The following is a 19,857-nucleotide window of genomic DNA, read 5'->3' on the forward strand; positions in this document are numbered from 1 at the left end:
TGTATTTTTCGGTGTACAAGACGCACCTTTTTCCTCCCTAAAATAGGCTGATAATTAGGATGCGTATTATACACTGAATGTAGCTTTTTCCCCATCCCTAACTAGCTGCTAATGATCTTCCCAGTTCTTACCTTGCAGGCTCTTTCATTGTTTCTCTCTGTGAAGAATGTTTTCCAAGCCCCAAGTCTTTGCAGGGTTTGTTTCATTACTTTAACTTGCTCTGAGTAAGTTTCTTTCCAGCCCTAACCAGGTGCTAACGATGTTCCCAGCTCTTACTGCTTGCAAGTTCTTTCACTGTTAATTTCTGCCAATAATGTATTCCAAACCCTACCTTTGATTTTTTTTTCATTCTCTATTTGCTCTAAATGTTGCTTTCTTGCCCTAACCAGGTGCTAATTATGTTCCCAGCTTTTACAGCTTGCAAACTCTTACATTGTTAATCTCTGCCAATAATGTATTCCAAAACCTGTCTTTGTAGGGGTTTTTACTTGCTCAAGATATTTCTTTCCAGCTCTAACCAGGTGCTATTAATGTACCCAAGCTCTTTCATTGTTACTCTCTGTGAAGAATGTTTTCAAGCTCTAAGTCTTTGCAGGGTTTGTTTTATTACTCTAACTTGCTCTGAGTAAGTTTCTTTCTAGCCCTAACCAGGTGCTAACAATGTTTCCAGCTTTTACCCACTTGAAAGCTATTTCACTGTTAGTCTCTGCAAAGAAGAATGTTTTCCAAGCTCTAAGTCTTTGCTCTACATGCAATGTAAGGAAGATCTGAGGAAGGTTACACACCTGGGATCGGCTGGGGTATGAGTTCTAATTTCAGCTTTCCAGCAGGTTCCTACCTGCTGGAGAGAGAAAAAAGGGGGCGACGAATAACCAGCTTCTCTAGAGAAATAAATGTGTATCTCCCATCAATTGCAGCATAAAGACAGAATTACACTGCAATTGATGGGAGATACACATTTATTTCTCTAGAGAAGCTGGTTATTCGCTGCCCCCTTTTCTCTCTCTCTCTTTAAAAGAAAAAAACCTGGAGGAAAGCTAGCCGCCCCCCAGCTGAACTCACACTCCAGCCGATCCCAGGTGCATACCCTTCCTCAGATCTTACTCAGCTGGGCTTGGCTTAAAGCTGTCAAGTTTGAAGACACCCGAGTTAGAGGTTAGGAGTGTAAAGGTCTTCAAACCTGGCAAGTTTAAGGCTTATGGATTTCAACTCCCATTTCTGAGCTAGCATGACTGGTGGAGGAATTCTGGGAGTCGAAGGCCACAAGTCTTAAAGCTGTCAAGTTTGAAGACACCTTAGTTAAAGGTTAGGAGTACAAAGATCTTCAAACCTGGCAAGTTTAAGGCTTGTGGACTTCAACTCCCATTTCTAACCTATCATGACTGGTGGAGAAATTCTGAGAATTGAAGTCCACAAGTATCGAAGCTGTGAAGTTTGAAGTTTATAAAAGATGCACATGGTTTCAAAACGTATACAGTGGAACCCCGACTTACGAGCAGCTCTACTTACGAGCTACTCGAGATAAGAGCTTGGGAGGGAGCGTCATTTCCGTTCGCCTCCCGAGCTCATATCCGGGATACGAGCCACGCCTCCCTCACTCTTTCGGCGAAGGAAGGAAGGCAAGGAAGCGCCCGGCTCGTCTCTGCTCGAAGTACAGTACAGTACAGTACTCCAACTTGGTAAGCATTCGCTTGGCTTCTGTTTGGGGGTGGGGGGTCCTTGGCTTCTGCTTGGGGGTGGGTGGGGGAGGGCGAACGGCATCGGGAAAGCGAGGTCGGGAGGTTGCGCAATCGGCCATGCGGTCGGAATTTTTCCCGATTTTTTCTCCGCTCGGCTTGCTTTGCTTTGCTTTGCGGGGGCTTCTGTTTGGGGGTGGGGGGGCGAACGGCGTCGGGAAAGCGAGGTCGGGAGGTTGCGCAATCGGCCATGCGGTCGGAATTTTTCCCGATATTTTTCTCCGCTCGGCTTGCTTTGCTTTGCTTTGCGGGGGCTTAGGGGCGGCCGGGTTGGGGGTTCGGGGGGGGGCTAGGAAGCCCCCCATGCCAGCGGAGACCTTTTAAACCACCCGTGCCGCTTCCCAGCTGAGCCCTGAAGCCAAGCGCAGAAGTTCGCCTTTGGCGCTTGGCTTCAGGGCTCAGCTGGGGAGCGGCACGGGTGGTTTAAAAGGTCTCCGCCGGCATGGGGGGCTTCCTAGCACCCCCCAAACCCGGAGCACCAGCAGCAGCAGCAGCGCCGGGAGAAGCAGTAGGTGGCGCCCGGGACTCCCCATGGTGAGCAGAGGCGGCTGCGGGGCGAGCGAGCAGTGGAAGAAGCGGCGGAGGAGGGAGGGAGGGGCTGCTAGGCGGCCCAAGGAACCTTCCCTTGGTCTTCCCCCTCTTGCTGGCGTGCGTGGGCGGTGGGGAAGACCCCGGGAAGGTTCCTTGGGCCGCCTAGCAGCTGATCTGCTCGGCAGCGCAGGGAGGAGCCGAATCGGGGTTTCCCCTTTCGTCTGCTCGTTGCTGCTGCGCTGCCGAGCAGATCAGCTGCTAGGCGGCCCAAGGAACCTTCCCTTGGTCTTCCCCCTCTTGCTGGCGTGCGTGGGCGGTGGGGAAGACCCCGGGCCGCCTAGCAGCGCTTTCCCAGGCAGCCGGCTTGCTGGCCGGTGAAGCAAGCGATCCGGGACTGCGTTTCTTCTTCCCGCCGCCGCCGCATTCGGAGCCCGAGAAAGAGAAGAATGGAGAGAGAGCCGCGCGAGTGATAGGCACCTCTCCCTCTCTCTCGGCGGCGGCAAGGTCGTCAGCTGTGAGGCGGCCGCCTCACAGCTGACTGCGACTCAGAGAAAGAGAGTGCCTATCACTCGCTGCGGCTGTCGCTGCCGCCGCCATCACCCTCCCACTGCGCGCCGCCTACCGTGTGTGAGAGGGAAAGAGATAGCAAGAGAGGGAGTGAGAGAAAGAGAGAGGGAGAGAGGGGGGAGAGAGAGAAAGAGAGAGGGAGAGGGGGAGAGATAGCAAGAGAGGGAGAGATGGAAAGAGGAGGGAGAGAGGGGGGAGAGAGGGAGAGGGAGAGAGAGAGGAGATAAAGGAAGAGGATAGATAGAAAGGAAGAGGGAGAAAGAAAGAGGGATAGAAAGAGAGAGGGAGTTGCCTTTCTTTCTTTCTTTCTCTCTTTCTTTTGCTCTCTTGCTCTTTCATTCTTTTTTCTTTCTCTTTCTTTCTTTCTTTCTTTCTTTTGCTTTTTCTCCTTCCTTCCCTCCTTCCATTTCTTTCATTCCCCCTCTCTATTTTTATTTCTCTTTCATTTTCTTTCTTTCTTTCTCTTTTTCTTTCTCTCTTTTACCTTCCCTTCCTCTATTTCTTCTTTTCTTTCTCCTTCCTACCTTCTTCCCTCCCTCCCTTCCTTCAGTCCTTCCTCTCTTACTCTCCCCTTTCATAAGTTTCCTTGCTTCCTTCCTCTGTTCCTGTCCCTTCCCCCTTTCTTTCTTTCTTTCTTTCTTTCTTTCTTTCTTTCTTTCTTTCTCTCTTTCTTTCTTTTGCTCTCTTGCTCTTTCATTCTTTTTTCTTTCTCTTTCTTTCTTTCTTTCTTTCTTTTGCTTTTTCTCCTTCCTTCCCTCCTTCCATTTCTTTCATTCCCCCTCTATTTTTATTTCTCTTTCATTTTCTTTCTTTCTTTCTTTTTCTTTCTCTCTTTTACCTTCCCTTCCTCTATTTCTTCTTTTCTTTCTCCTTCCTACCTTCTTCCCTCCCTCCCTTCCTTCAGTCCTTCCTCTCTTATTCTCCCCTTTCATAAGTTTCCTTGCTTCCTTCCTCTGTTCCTGTCCCTTCCCCCTTTCTTTCTTTCTTTCTTTCTCTCTTTCTTTCTTTTGCTCTCTTGCTCTTTCATTCTTTTTTCTTTCTCTTTCTTTCTTTCTTTCTTTTGCTTTTTCTCCTTCCTTCCCTCCTTCCATTTCTTTCATTCCCCCTCTCTATTTTTATTTCTCTTTCATTTTCTTTCTTTCTTTCTCTTTTTCTTTCTCTCTTTTACCTTCCCTTCCTCTATTTCTTCTTTTCTTTCTCCTTCCTACCTTCTTCCCTCCCTCCCTTCCTTCAGTCCTTCCTCTCTTACTCTCCCCTTTCATAAGTTTCCTTGCTTCCTTCCTCTGTTCCTGTCCCTTCCCCCTTTCTTTCTTTCTTTCTTTCTTTCTCTCTTTCTTTCTTTTGCTCTCTTGCTCTTTCATTCTTTTTTCTTTCTCTTTCTTTCTTTCTTTCTCTTTTGCTTTTTCTCCTTCCTTCCCTCCTTCCATTTCTTTCATTCCCCCTCTCTATTTTTATTTCTCTTTCATTTTTTCTTTCTTTCTCTTTTTCTTTCTCTCTTTTACCTTCCCTTCCTCTATTTCTTCTTTTCTTTCTCCTTCCTACCTTCTTCCCTCCCTCCCTTCCTTCAGTCCTTCCTCTCTTACTCTCCCCTTTCATAAGTTTCCTTGCTTCCTTCCTCTGTTCCTGTCCCTTCCACCTTTCTTTCTTTCTTTCTTTCTTTCTTTAAAGGAAGAGAAAGAAAGAGAGAGAGAGAGAGTGAGAGATGTCCATTGAGCCTTTCTTTCTTTCTTTCTTTCTTTCTTTAAAGGAAGAGAAAGAAAGAGAGAGAGAGGGAGTGAGAGATGTCCATTGAGCCTTTCTTTCTTTCTTTCTTTCTTTCTTTAAAGGAAGAGAAAGAGAGAGAGAGAGAGAGTGAGAGATGTCCATTGAGCCTTTCTTTCTTTCTTTCTTTAAAGGAAGAGAAAGAAAGAAAGAGAGAGAGAGTGAGAGATGTCCATTGAGCCTTTCTTTCTTTCTTTCTTTCTTTAAAGGAAGAGAAAGAAAGAGAGAGAGAGAGAGTGAGAGATGTTCAGTGAGCCTTTCTTTCTTTCTCTTTCTTGCTTTCTTTCTTGCTCTTTTCCTTTCTCTCTTTACCTTCCCTTCCTCTAAACTTTCTTACTTGGCTGATTTTAAGTTTTCTGCTTGCAGGCAAGTTGGCTTCCGGTTTTCTCGGTGGTAAAAAAGAGGTCTCGGTGGTGTCGGTGTTTAGAGCGAGCATGGCTCCAAAAAAGGCCGCTGAGAAGAAGAAGAAGGTGATGATACCCATAGAAGCGAAGCAGGAGATCATCAATTTGCACGAAAAAGGGACTCGTGTTGTTGACCTTGCGAGGAAGTTCCAACGCAGCACATCCACCATCTGTACAATCCTGAAGCAGAAGGACATCCTTAAAGGTGTTAAACCAGCAAAAGGTGCGACAATAATTTCCCAACTCAGGACGTCTGTTCATGAAGAGATGGAGAGGTTATTGTTATTTATTTATTTATTATTTATTACTTAGATTTGTATGCCGCCCCTCTCCGAAGACTCGGGGCGGCATACAATTTGGATAAAAGAAAAGGAGCTGGCCGGAGATACAATAACAGAGGCGGTCATCAGCGAGAAGGCTTGTGCGATATTCTTCGATCTGAAGAGCAATGAACCATCCTCGTCGGGAGATCCAGATGAGTTCAAGGCAAGCCATGGGTGGTTTGACAGGTTCAGAAAAAGAAGTGGCATTCACTCAGTGGTTCGGCATGGGGAGGCAGCGAGTGCAGACATCAAGGCAGCGGAGGAGTTTGTTGTGCATTTTGCTAGCCTGGTTGAACAAGAAGGCTATGTCTCTCAACAGATCTTTAACTGTGATGAGACTGGGCTGTTTTGGAAGAAAATGCCCCGTAGGACTTTCATTACTGCCGAGGAAAAGAGCCTGCCAGGACATAAGCCCATGAAGGACCGTCTAACCCTTGCATTGTGTGCAAACGCGTCGGGTGACTGCAAAGTGAAGCCACTTCTCGTGTACCATTCGGAGAATCCTCGCGCGTTCAAGACGCACAAAATCCTGAAGGAAAAACTCCATGTCCTGTGGCGCTCCAATGCAAGGGCATGGGTAACGAGGCAGTTCTTTGTGGACTGGGTAAATCTTGCTTTTGGTCCTACGGTGAAGGAATATCTTTTGGCTAATGAACTCCCCCTACAAGCCTTACTGCTGCTCGACAATGCTCCAGGCCACCCACCTGCTCTTCAAGACGACATCCTTGAAGAATTTCAATTTGTGAAGGTTGTCTTTCTCCCACCCAACACGACTTCAATCCTGCAACCAATGGATCAGCAGGTCATAGCCAACTTCAAGAAGCTGTACACGAAGCATCTGTTCCGCCGATGTTTCGATGTAACAGAGAACACCAACTTGACACTGCGTGAGTTTTGGAAGGATCATTTCAACATCGTTTCTTGCCTTAACATCATTGACCTTGCCTGGCAAGAAGTGTCAAGGCGAAACTTGAACTCGGCGTGGAAGAAGTTGTGGCCTGCTGCTGTTGCACCAAGGGACTCTGCTGAGCCCGAGGTTGAGACCGAGGACATCACCGAGACTGACACCCCATTGGAGGAGATTGTGTCACTCGGTAAGTGTATGGGTCTGCAGGTAGACGAGGGTGACATCAATGAGCTTGTCGAAGAGCATGAAGAACCGCTCTCTACAGAGGACCTGAAGGCGCTCCATGAGATGCAACAGATGGAGATGACCCAAGAGATGAGCAGCAGTGAGGAAGAGATGCAGGAACCACCGAAAGCCATTCCTACCAGTGAGATAAAAGCGATGCTAGCGCAATGGGAGAACATTGTCAGTTTTGTGGAAAAACATCACCCAGAGAAAGTAGCCACGAGTCGTTCAGCAGCACTTTTCAGTGACACCTCATTGACTCACTTTCGGAACATTTTGAAAAGCAGGCAAAAGCAGATGTCATTGGACACATTTTTTACAAAAAGAGCTGCTCCAAGTGAAAGTGCAGAAAGTGCAGCCAAAAAGGCAAAAACAGATGATTAGGCTAGCTACTGTGTACATATGTAAATTTAAAAGTTTAAGAAAGTTTACAAGTTCAGTTTATTCATTTATATGTACATGTACATTTTTTCATTAAAAACATGTATTTTTGCATAATTTAGACTAACTTTGTGATTTTTTTGAGGGCTGGAACCAATTAAAATGATTTACATTAATTCCTATGGGGAAAAGTCGTTCGAGATAAGAGCTGCTCGACTTAAGAGCACAGGTCCGGAACGAATTAAAGTCGTATCTCGAGGTACCACTGTACATGGTTTTTAAAAGTATACATGGTTGTAAAAAGCATAGAATAGAATAGAATAGAATTTTTATTGGCCAAGTGTGATTGGACACGCAAGGAATTTGTCTTGGTGCATATGCTCTCAGTGTACATAAAATAAAATGTACATTTGTCAAGAATCATATGGTACAACACTTAATGATTGTCATAGGGGTCAAATAAGTATTCTGCTACACTGGCATTTTATGAAACAATATAATACTACACCATTTGATTCAGAATGCTTTTTCCCTTATTTTCCTCCTCTAAAATCTAGGTGTGTCTTATAAACAGGTGCGTGTTATACACCAAAAAATACAGTAGCTTTCAATTTATCCTGTGGTCTCATATTAACAATAATACTATTTTCTTGTATCATATTCTACATCAATAACATGAATAATCATTGTAATTCTTACATTGTGGTTTACTCAAATTTATAGATTATTCACATCCTTTACCAGAAAAACTTTATATCTAAACAAAGTAACTGTACAGTTTATTCAATTTTCAATTCAATTCAATTTATTAGATTTGTATGCCGCCCCTCTCCGAAGACTTATGCTTTCTTATTATTTATTTATTTATTACTTAGATTTGTATGCCGCCCCTCTCCGAAGACTCGGGGCGGCTCACAACATGTAAAAAACAAATCATAAGCAGTCAGACAAATTTAAAATATTTAAATATTTAAAAAAACCCATATGCTAACAGTCACACACACAGACATACCATGCATAAATTAAACGTGCCCAGGGGGAGATGTTTCAGTTCCCCCATGCCTGACGGCAAAGGTGGGTTTTAAGGAGTTTACGGAAGGCAGGAAGAGTAGGGGCAGTTCTAATCTCCGGGGGGAGTTGGTTCCAGAGAGTCGGTGCCGCCACAGAGAAGGCTCTTCCCCTGGGGCCCGCCAACCGACATTGTTTAGTTGACGGGACCCGGAGAAGGCCCACTCTGTGGGACCTAATCGGTCGCTGGGATTCGTGCGGCAGGAGGCGGTCTCGGAGATATTCTGGTCCGATGCCATGAAGGGCTTTAAAGGTCATAACCAACACTTTGAATTGTGACCGGAAATTGATCGGCAACCAATGCAGACTGCGGAGTGATGGTGAAACATGGGCATACCTAGGTAGGCCCATGACTGCTCTCGCAGCTGCATTTTGCACGATCTGAAGTTTCCGAACACTTTTCAAAGGTAGCCCCATGTAGAGAGCATTACAGTAGTCGAACCTCGAGGTGATGAGGGCATGAGTGACTGTGAGCAATGAGTCCCGGTCCAGATAGGGCCGCAACTGGTGCACCAGGCGAACCTGGGCAAACGCCCCCCTCGCCACAGCTGAAAGATGTTGTTCTAATGTGAGCTGTGGATCGAGGAGGACGCCCAAGTTGCGGACCCTCTCTGAGGGGGTCAATAATTCCCCCCCCAGGGTGATGGACGGACAGATGGGATTGTCCTTGGGAGGCAGAACCCACAGCCACTCCGTCTTATCCGGGTTGAGCTTGAGTCTGTTGACACCCATCCAGGCCCCAACAGCCTCCAGGCACCGGCACATCACTTCCACCGCTTCGTTGACTGGGCATGGGGTGGAGATGTAAAGCTGGGTATCATCCGCATATTGATGATACCTCACCCCATGTCCTTGGATGATCTCGCCCAGCGGTTTCATGTAGATGTTGAATAGCAGGGGGGAGAGGACCGACCCCTGAGGCACCCCACAAGGGAGAAACCTAGGAGTCGACCTCTGGCCCCCCACTAACACCGACTGCGACCGGCCAGAGAGGTAGGAGGAGAACCACTGAAGGACAGTGCCTCCCACTCCCAACCCCTCCAGCCGGTGCAGAAGGATACCATGGTCGATGGTATCGAAAGCCGCTGAGAGGTCAAGGAGCACCAGGACAGAGGATAAACCCCTGTCCCGGGCCCGCCAGAGATCATCCATCAACGCGACCAAAGCGGTTTCCGTGCTGTAACCGGCCCTGAAACCCGACTGCTGGGGACCTAGATAATCGGCTTCTTCCAAGGACCGCTGGAGTGCCACCACCTTCTCGACAACCTTCCCCATAAAGGGAAGGTTGGAGACTGGACGATAGTTGTTAAGTACGGCTGGGTCCAGGGAGGGCTTCTTGAGGAGGGGGCGCACAAGCGCTTCTTTATAGAGTGATGGAAAAACTCCCCTCCCCAAGGAAGCGTTGGTAATCTCCTGGGCCCAGCTCCGTGTCACCTCCCTGCTGGCCGAAACCAACCAGGAGGGACACGGATCCAGTAAACAGGTGGCGGAACTCACAGCTCCGATGGCCTTGTCCACTTCATCAGGTGTCACCAGATCAAACTCTTCCCAGACAGGTGGACAAGTACGTGCCCCAGTCACCTCGACTGACTCATTGTCAGTCGACTCTGTTATACAATTGGAGTCGAGATCGGCCCGATCCAACTTATGCTTCCTTCCAATAGTTATAAGTTCCCTTAATAGAGTCATTCTTACATCTATCTGGTCTGAAATATGTAATCCTTTCTTTTGTTCCATAATCATATTATTTATCTAATCGAAGCCTGTGCCTCCTAAATCCAATCATTTATCTTTTAATTAAATCTTATTCCTTATTAATGATAAATATGACATTATATATCATAGTAATAAAATCTAAGAAAAAAATACGAATAGTCATTATATTTCACTAATATCCATCAAAAATCTTTAAGTTATATCATGTTCCTGTTATAACCAACATATATTACATATTTAACAGTGATAGCTCAAAAGATTATACTTTCTTCCACCAGTTAATTTGTAGCTTCATTTGGTACAACCAAAGTTCTGTAGGCCACTTTGAGTCTGGTTGATTGTCAGAGACATATTTTAAAAATAAATAAAATCAATCAGAAAGTTAAATATTGTGTTTTATTTCAGCTATATAATTTTTGCATGCATGAATTTGTGCACCTTTAAATCCGTCTTCAGCAAGTTCTGTAGGCCAAATCAAGGTAACTTTCTAGACAAAGTAATGTGCCATTGTCTCAGGACTAAAAAAAGGTAACTGGCCCACAAACATTCAGCTAGCTTTCTGACTAAAGACTAAAACTCAGTTCTCCCATCTCCTAGGTCAGTTTCTTATCCTCATAATAAACAGAAGCATTATTTCATTAAGAAACTGAAAGAAGTTAAAATTACAATGATACAAAAGTACAAACACAAATATTTGATTTTTTAATTATATGCAAATATTAGAAATATTATATGAGAGAATTGTTACAATTACATCTAATTCTCTATACAAATCCATCCATGCATGAATTCAATTATATTTTACCTTACAGTTTACAAAGTTACAGAAAGAATGGAGACCATAAATCACACTTTCCTCTGCCCAAAAAATGTAAGCAACATAATTTGGAACTTGTTGCAAGAGACTTTATGCAATTTGACTTGTTTGCACAGTTCCTTTTATTGGTTCATAGCCATTTCCCTTTCAAAAAAAATACATCCTGTAGATGTTAAGAACCAAAAACAACTCGACCATCTGAAATTTCCTGTCACAAAATTTTTAACAAGTCTATGAATGTGTAATAATTAAATTCATGGCTCAATTTTACATTATTTATGACTTAAATGCTTACTTAAAATTGTTAAGCATTCAGCATTTCTTCTTCTATTTTGGATTTGGATCAATACTATTATATCTGCCAAAGTCAACAACTTTCTCTAAATAAAGTCATTCCAGTGGTTCTTAAAATTTAAACCTGATACCTATGATATTCTAAAATGATGTTGTTTAAAATGGTCAGTTATTAGCAATGTTAGTAATATAATTACAAATTATAATTGCACAGGTAAAAATGAATACATATAATAAAAATAAAAATAGAAAATAAATAAAATCAGTAATCAAGAACAAATAGTTAAATCCAATTTTGGTTAAAAACCTTATGCAACAGTATGTTTTTCCAGACAACTGTGAAGACAGAAGAGTCAAAATACAGCAGATATAGAAAGGCTCTCTGGAAGCCAAAAACACCCTCCCAGAGCCTCTATGCGAGTCAAAAATAAGCTGGCTGGCACACGTGCACATTGGAGCTGAGCTGGGGCAACGGCTTGCGTGTCAGCAGTTATGGCTGTGCGTGCTGCCTGTGGCACCCGTCCCACAGATTCGCTCTCACTGCACTAGGTCATTGACAGACAGGTCTACTCTCCTGACCTACCTGATTCAAGAGGACAAAGCATAGCTGTCACGGCCGGGGTGGGCTTCAAACATTTTAGCTCTGCCCCATTGCTGGGTGGATGTTCTGTCGGGCTCTCTGGTAGAATCCTCCCAAAAATTCACAGGTACAAATTTCAGACACACACACGTTTGAAAATTCAAAACAATGTTCTTTATAATGAAAAGTCACTTAACCTAAGCCCTCTTTTGGTATAGCAAAGAGCACTCGTCTCCAAACAAACTGGTAATTTGTACAAGTCCCTTATCGGTTCTGTGATACTTAGCTTGCAGCTGTGAGGCAATTCACAGTCCTTTTTCTTTCACAAAGTGAAACACACTTTGCTCTGGTTTAGTTTCAAAGCGGGGAAAAATCAGCACACAAAAGGTCAAAGTCAGTAAAGCAGTCACGAAACACAAGGATCAGATAAATGCGTGAAAATGCGTTTTTGAGATGTAAAAAAAAAATTAGACCAAGAGCACTTAATGGTTTCAACTATTCAATTAACTTAAACGAATGGGGAAAAATCTAGACTATAAACTGTAAACTAACAATGGCTACTTCCTACAAGGAAAATCAATATAAAATGTTTTACAGGTGGCAGTTACCACCCGCTAGACTCTCCAAAATGTTCCCAAATATATCACCCCTTTGCTGGAAATGCAGAAAGCAACCTGGAACTTATTACCACGTCTGGTGGACTTGTGCGAATACAAAAAAATACTGGCAAAAAATTAAAAACCTCTTAGATCAGATTACTTCTCAGACCATTCAAATTAAACCCGAATTATTTCTCAGAATTGTTAGAAAAAGATCATCATTCTACATATCTTAACTGTTGCGAGAATTTTATATGCACAATTTTGGAAGCAACCGAATAGCCCAACCGCTTAAACGTCTTAATCAAATTCATGGAATGCACAGAATTATCAAAATTGACAATGGAGATGCAAAATAGGGATGAAACTGACTTCTACAAGGCATGGGAGAAATGGTACCATTGACTAAGACAAAAAAAATACCTAAATATTATTTAAAAAGAAGATTATTCAACAACGACTTCATGTACTAGCAACACACCCATAAAATGAAAACAAACTTTTCACATAACTTACAAAAGACATTGACAGAGGCAACCTTTAGACATACAACTAACATTACGAACAAAATCCCAAAATATTGCATACATAGATAAGAACTTGCTTGATAGATAAACACAAACAATATCTACAAAAATCTAACTAACACCATACAATGAACTAATAAAAATCAAGGGAAATTTACACCAACTACATATTTAAATCAGAGGTTGTATATTACGGCAGGCCTCTGCTCAGGAATTCGGCTTGGGGGAGCTGGAGGGGTGACTCCGGACCTGGAGCCTGACATCCCCCCAAGCGCTTTGCCGCCTGCTGGACAGGAGGAGGAGGAAGGGGGGCATTTCAACTACCCGCTGGAAAGCCAAGGGAAAATCCCAGGCACTTTGGCTGGAAGTCAGGAGGCAGGAAATCCCGGTGGGGGCGGGAAGCGAAGGGAAATCCCAGCGATAGCCTCTTCTCTCAGTGCCTCTTTTTTGTATAGAGGAGGAGCCGCATTCTCAAGGTGATTGGTTTAGCCTGCTGCCAATCAGATGACCAAGGGGCGTGGCTAGGCTCGAGCAAGAGCAGAAGTGGCTGTCCAAGTCAAAGCCTCATTGTTGCCAGAGCCTGACATTTCTTTCCGTCCCACCCTATACATCACAACTGTGCGGCGTTGGAAAATGCTGCACGGCAGTTTGTTGTTGGGTGCACAGCCACATGGCCGCACAGCTTAGGGGGAACAGTGGTAGGCAGAAGTGGCCCCTCACTGCTCTAGGCCAGCCTGGAGGATCTAAGGCTGACCACATTCTGATTTGATCAGCCCCCAGTTAGCCTGGGCCAGACTGAAGCACTGCAAGCTGGTCCTTCGCTGTTTCTAGAGTGGCTCCACTGTCCAGATTTAACCACATCTTGAATTTAACACCCATGCTCTAGGAATTAAAGTAGCATGCTAATGGTATACTAAACCTTTATGTCCCTATTGAGTCTATACATCTTATGAATACAAAGTCTTTGAGAAATTTGGAAAAAATTGATAAAATGCAAGATTGCAAGGGTATAATTATTTTAATTCCTGCACTAAGCAGAAAGTTGGATTTGCTACCATGTGACCACTTCCAATTCTGTTTTTAGCTAGATTAGAATCAGTGATAAAACTATGTGTTGATCACAATATGTGAATAAATGCTTTCCAATATCCTTTTCAGACAATTGGTAGTTTCAACTTACAACCACAACTGATTCCAAAATTTCTGCTGCTAAGGGAGATATTCATTAAGTCAGTTTTGCCTCATTTTTCTTTTCTCGACAGTTAAATGAACCATTGCAGTTGTTAAATTAGTAACCCAGTTAAGTGAATCTGATTTCCCCATTGACTTTGCTTGTCATATCACATGACCCTGGGACACTGCAATTGTCATCAGTGAGTCAGTTGTCAAACATCCCAATGTAAACATAGGAATACTGCAATGATTGTGTGAAAAACAGTCATTAAGTCCCTTTTTTCAGGGCCATTTTAACGTTGATCACTATAACAACTGTTATAAGTCAAGATCTACCTGTATAACAAATATACTCTCAATACATTTATGCTACTTAATTAATTCAGAATATATAAATTATATATTACCAATTATTTTTATGGTTTTATTCCTGTTATCATTTCATGTTGAATTAGTTCAAATACACAATTTCACCCTAATTTCTTAATTTCATCAACTACTAGATGAATGTAGCAGCATAACATAGGAAATTATAGATAATTTTCATTGTCAGCAAAAATATATTACACATACACATGCGTGTATGTATATTGTGAAATTTAAAGATTAATAGGTTTATCAGACAGTAGTAGTGGAGAATGTGCTGGCCTATAAACCAGGATATGTGGGTTCTAATCCTGCCATAGATATGAATATCACTGGCTGATACCAACACAACGCAGTAGACCTCATTTACTTGGACTTCAGCAAAGCTTTTGATAAAGTTGACCACAAGCTCCTAATCCACAAATTAGAAAAAAACGGGGTAGGTTACAACACATGCAGATGGATAAACAGTTGGCTGTCCAACCGCACACAACGAATTGTCCTCAACGGTTCCAAATCCACATGGAAGAAGGTACGCAGTAGGGTACCACAGGGTTCCGCCCTGGGCCCTGTACTCTTCAATATTTTCATCAATGACCTGGACGAGAGAGTAGAAGGAGAACTAATCAAATTCGCAGACGACACCAAGCTGGCAGGGGTAGCCAACACCCTAGAGCAGCGTTTCCCAACCGGTGTGCCGCGGCACACGGTCAGGTGTGCCGCGAAGCTCCTAGGGAAGCTCCAGCTGGGCGGAGCGCTGCCGGCACCGGTGCCTCCGGCCTGGAGCTCCCACTCGCAGCTGTCCCCCGTCTCTTGCCCATTGCCGCGGTTTCTGGCACTCTCCTGCTGGGCCCCAAAGAAGGAAGGCGGGAAAAAGGAGAGCTTCATTCTTCGTGCCTCCTTTTTCCTGCCTTCCTTCATTGGGGCCCAGCAGGAGAGCGCCAGAAAACGCGGCATCGGGCAGGAGCCGGGGGACAGCTGCGAGTGGGAGCTCGGAGGCACCGGCAGCGTCCCGCCCAGCTGGAGTTCCCTGGCGTCGGCGGCAAGTGTCCTTTGTGGCCTGGCGGGAGGGCACTGGCGGTGGGAGCGGGAAGGTGCCGGCTGCAGCGGCCCCAGGCGGTCGCGGGGAGATGGGGGCGGCGAGAGGGAGCTCCAGGGTGGAGGCCATACATGCTGGCGCTGCGGGGCTGGCATATACGGCGTCCAGCAGCACGTCCAGCTGCCGTCGTCAGGGCTCCCGCTCGCAGTCAGCCGAGAGAGAGAGAAAGAAAGAGAGACATAGCAAGAGAGGCAGAGAGAGAGAGAGAGAGAAAGAGAGACATAGCAAGAGAGGCAGAGAGAGAGAGAAAGAAAGAGAGACATAGCAAGAGAGACACAGAGAGAGAGACAGAGAGAGAGAGAGAGACATAGCAAGAGAGAGAAAGAGAGACATAGCAAGAGGCAGAGAGAGAGACATAGCAAGAGAGGCAGAGAGAGAGAGACTGAGAGAGACTTAGCAAGAGAGACAGAGAGAGAGACAGAGAAAGAGAGACAGAAAGAAAGAAAGACATAGCAAGAGAGGCAGAGAGAGAGAGAAAGATAGACATAGCAAGAGAGACAGAGAAAGAGATAGAGAGAAAGAAAGAGAGACATAGCAAGAGAGGCAGAGAGAGAAAGAAAGAAAGAAAGAAAGAGAGACATAGCAAGAGAGACAGAGAGAAAGAGAGACAGAAAGAGAGAGAGAGAGACATAGCAAGAGAGAGAGAGAAAGAGAGACATAGCAGGAGGCAGAGAGAAAGAGAAAGAAAGAGAGACATAGCAAGAGAGACACACAGAGAAAGAGACAGAAAGAGAGAGAGAGACATAGCAAGAGAGAGAAAGAGACATAGCAAGAGGCAGAAAGAGAGAGAGAGAGAGACATAGCAAGAAAGACAGAGAAAGAGAGACATAGCAAGACAGGCAGAGAGAGAAAGAAAGAGACATAGCAAGAGAGACAGAGAGAGAGAGACAGAGAAAGAGAGAGAGAAAGAAAGAGAGATAGCAAGAGTGGCAGAGAGAGAGAGAGAGACATATAGCAAGAGACAGTGAAAGAGAGAGAGAGCAAGGGAGAGAGAAAGACATAGAGGAAGGGAAGGAGGGAGAGATAAAGAGAGCAAAAAAGAGAGGAAGAAAGAAAGAGGGATGGAGAGAAAGAAGGGAAGGAAGAGAGAGAAATAGGGAGAAATAGAGCGAAAGGGAGGAAGAGAGAGATTTTTTTTGTCCAAACTTTTCTTTAGCCCTCCCCCGCCCCGCCCCCGCCCCCCGTTCAATGTTCCCCAGGATTTTGAAAATATAAATAATGTGCCGCGGCTCAAAAAAGGTTGGGAAACACTGCCCTAGAGGACAGGCTCAAAATACAGAAAGATCTAGACAGATTAACACTATGGGCCGACACTAACAACATGATGTTCAACGTCGACAAGAGCAAAGTCCTTCACCTTGGTTAAAAAAAAAACTAGACATACATACAGCCTGGGAGAAACCCCACTTAACAGTATTGACTGCGAAAGAGATCTTGGAGTCTTGGTGGATAATCAACTAAACATGAGCCAGCAATGTGCAGCAGTGGCCAAAAAAGCCAACACTATCCTAAGCTGCATCAACAGGAGAATACATTCCAAGACCAGGGAAGTCTTAATACCACTCTACTATGCCCTGGTCAGACCATACCTGGAGTACTGTGTTCTGTTCTGGTCATCACACTTCAAAAAAGACATTGAAACTCTGGAGAAGGTGCAGAAAAGAGCAACCAAAATGATTAGGGGACTTGAAACAAGACTTACGAAGAGAGATTGCGGGAACTGGGCATGGATAGCCTAGAGAAAAGGAGGGCCAGAGGGGACATGATAACTGTATACGGGTATATGAGGGGTTGCCACAGAGAGGAGGGGGCCACTCTATTCTCCAGAGCAGCATTTCCCAACCGGTGTGCCGCAGCACACTAGTGTGCCGCGAGACACAGTCAGGTGTGCCGCGAAGCTCCTAGGGAAGCTCCAGCTGGGCGGGTGCTGCCGGTGCCGGTGCCTCCGACCTGGAGCTCCCACTCGCAGCTGTCCCCCGGCTACCGCCCGATGCAGCTGTTTCCGGTGCTCTCCTGCTGGGCCCCAAAGAAGGAAGGTGGGGAAAAGGAGAGCTTCATTCTTCGCGCCTCCTTTTTCCCGCCTTCCTTCTTTGGGGCCCAGCAGGAGAGCGCCGGAAACAGCGGCATCGGGCAGTAGCCGGGGGACAGCTGCGAGTGGGAGCTCCAGGCCGGAGGCACCGGTGCCGGCAGCGCCCCACCCAGCTGGAGCTTCCCTGGCGTCGGCGGCAACTGTCCTTTGGGGCTCGGCGGGAGGGCACTGGCGGTGGGAGCGGGAGGGTGCCGGCTGCAGTGGCCCCAGGCAGTCACGGGGAGATGGCGGCGGCGAGAGGGAGCTCCAGGGTGGAGGCACCGACGGTGGCGGTTGGACGTGCTGCTGGAGACATACATGCTGGCGCTGCGGGGCTGGCACTGGCTCGCTGGCTGGGCCGGAGGTGCCAGCCCCACGCCCATGCCCAGCGCAGCGCCAGCATATACGGCGTCCAGCAGCACGTCCAGCTGCTGCCGTCAGGGCTCCCGCTCGCTGTCAGCCGCTCTGCCGCCACCCTTGGCTACTGCCTGATGCCGCTGTTGTCGGCGTGGTAGAAAGAGAGAGAGAGACAGAGAGAGAGAGAAAGAAAGAGACATAGCAAGAGAGAGAAAGAAAGAAAGATAGCAAGAGAGACAGAGAAAGAGAGAGAATGAAAGAGAGATAGCAAGAGAGGCAGAGGGAGCAAGGGAGAGAGAAAGACAGAGGGAGGGAAGGAGGGAGAGCGAAAGAGAGCAAAAAAGAGAGGAAGAAAGAAAGAGGGATGGAGAGAAAGAAGGGAAGGAAGGAGAGAAAGAGGGAGGGAGGGAGAAAGAGAGACATAGCAAGAGGCAGAGAGAGAGAAAGAGAGACATAGCAAGAGAGACAGAGCCAGAGAGAGAGAGAGAGAGAGAGAAAGAGATAGCAAGAGACAGAGAAAGAGAGAGAATGAAAGAGAGATAGCAAGAGAGGCAGAGAGAGCAAGGGAGAGAGAAAGACAGAGGGAGTTAAGGAAGGAGAGCGAAAGAGAGCAAAAAAGAGGGGAAGAAAGAAAGAGGGATGGAGAGAAAGAAGGGAAGGAAGGAGGAGAAAGAGGGAGGGAGAAATAGAGCAAAATGGAGGAAGAGATTTTTTTTTTGTCCAAACTTTTTTTAGCGCCCCCCCCTTCAGTGTTCCCCAGGATTTTGAAAATATGAATAATGTGCCGCGGCTCAAAAAAGGTTGGGAAACACTGCTCCAGAGCACCAGAGGGCCGGACGAGGAACAACGGCTGGAAGCTGACCAAGGAGAGATTCAACCTAGAAGTAAGGAAGAACTTCCTGAAGGTCAGAGCGATCAACCAGTGGAACAACCTGCCAGCGGAGGTTGTGAACTCCCCAACTCTGGACACTTTCAAGAGGAGATTGGATTGCCACTTGGCCGGGGTGCTTTAGGATTCCTGCTCAGACAGGGAGTTGGGACTTGATGACCTGCATGGTCCCTTTCAACTCTAACAACAAACAAACAAGTGCAATTCACAGGGTTTTTGTTGTGGGGAAAATGGGAATAGGGAGGAAGTATTATATATGTTTGACACCTTGAGTTTCTGATAAAATAATAAGGGCAGGATTTAAAAAATCAAATTATCTAACATTTCAGCATGTACCGTATATATGGATGTATATTTGTATGTATGAATGTTTGGTTTTACAATAAGGGTTTTTAGTTGTTTTAGTATTGGATTTACATGCTGTTTTTTGTTACTGTTGTTAGCCGCCCCCAGTCTATGGAGAGGGGCGCATACAAATTCAATCAATCAATCAATAAAATATAAATATAAAATACAATGGGGGGAAATCTTGAACTACAAAAAAGTATATACAAGGACAATTCACAATGGACAAAACCAAAGGTAACTGGGATATATGAGTATAAAAACACATTCTCTCACTCGCACCAACTTGGTTGTATTAACACTACTTCCCGTTAATTTCCAGGAGAGAGCTAAACACGCGTACAAGTCTCTGTTGATGAAGCTAACAGGAGGCGAAGTGTCTGCTTGTCCGGTCCCCCTCCATCATGCCGCTCGAAAGCTCAGAGATGACGCAGAAAACTACGAGATGGGGCGTGACTGGGTAAGCGGCAACCGGACCCTCTGGAGAGGCGCCCTCGGCGGAGGGAAGGCCCTCCAGAGAATCAAGGGAGGCGGCCAAGGCGGGGAAGCTCCCAGGACCGAAAGTGGAAGGGAAAGGACGAAACCTGGTGTTGCCATACCTCGCGAGCGATCAGGTTAAGGGCCTCATCTTCGGCCGTGGGCCTTTCCCGGTTGGGAGTCCTCTTACGCCCCGCAGTTCCTTGTGGCGTTCCTGAGTTCTCCATCGCAGCTGATTTAGCTCTTGGACGTAAGGACTCGGGCACGCCGCGCACGCGCGCAAATGTATAAGCGGCAGGGGGCGGGGCATGGCCGATGAACCTTCGCAAAAGGCGGTACAAACCAAAGGGAAAGGTTCGCCTTCTAGGTAGGGAGAGAAGTAGAGTACTGTACTGATGTAAAAGAATCCTAGATTAATAGTGTCATTCTTTTTTTTTACCCTTTCTGAATTAAGACCAACGTGCATTCTAAGAGTTTCGCACCCATAATTTAGACTCAATTTAGGTATCTATGGAGAGTCTCAGTCATCCAGATCATGGTTGTCCAAAATGTGCTTTCCAAAAGGCAAATAATCTTTGTTTGTTTTTTCCTTTAAAACATTTTGTTTCTCATCCAAGAAGCATTTTCAATTCTGACTGAATGGTAGA

General features: G+C 45.7%; 2 protein-coding genes across 13 annotated transcripts in view; one reads left to right on the plus strand and one right to left on the minus strand.

The window, feature by feature from the left end:
• LRRFIP1 (LRR binding FLII interacting protein 1) overlaps positions 1 to 19,470 on the minus strand; it is a 423,100-nt gene extending 403,630 nt beyond the window's left edge. For all 12 annotated transcript variants that reach the window (XM_070732252.1, XM_070732246.1, XM_070732249.1 and 9 more), the window contains exon 1: positions 19,333 to 19,470. In XM_070732252.1, coding sequence (XP_070588353.1) covers positions 19,333 to 19,437 — 105 coding nt within the window. In that variant the 5' untranslated portion in view covers positions 19,438 to 19,470. The remainder of the gene's footprint in view (positions 1 to 19,332) is intronic.
• Positions 3,098 to 7,668, plus strand: LOC139156522 (tigger transposable element-derived protein 1-like). The gene is made up of 2 exons (XM_070732255.1): positions 3,098 to 5,315; positions 5,375 to 7,668. Exons 1-2 carry the CDS (start codon positions 5,259 to 5,261, stop codon positions 6,836 to 6,838), a joined length of 1,521 nt encoding a protein of 506 aa, XP_070588356.1. The 5' UTR covers positions 3,098 to 5,258; the 3' UTR covers positions 6,839 to 7,668.
• Positions 19,471 to 19,857: the final 387 nt, after the last annotated feature.

Source organism: Erythrolamprus reginae, chromosome 1, assembly GCF_031021105.1.
Source record: "Erythrolamprus reginae isolate rEryReg1 chromosome 1, rEryReg1.hap1, whole genome shotgun sequence".
Taxonomy (NCBI): Eukaryota; Metazoa; Chordata; class Lepidosauria; order Squamata; family Dipsadidae; genus Erythrolamprus; species Erythrolamprus reginae.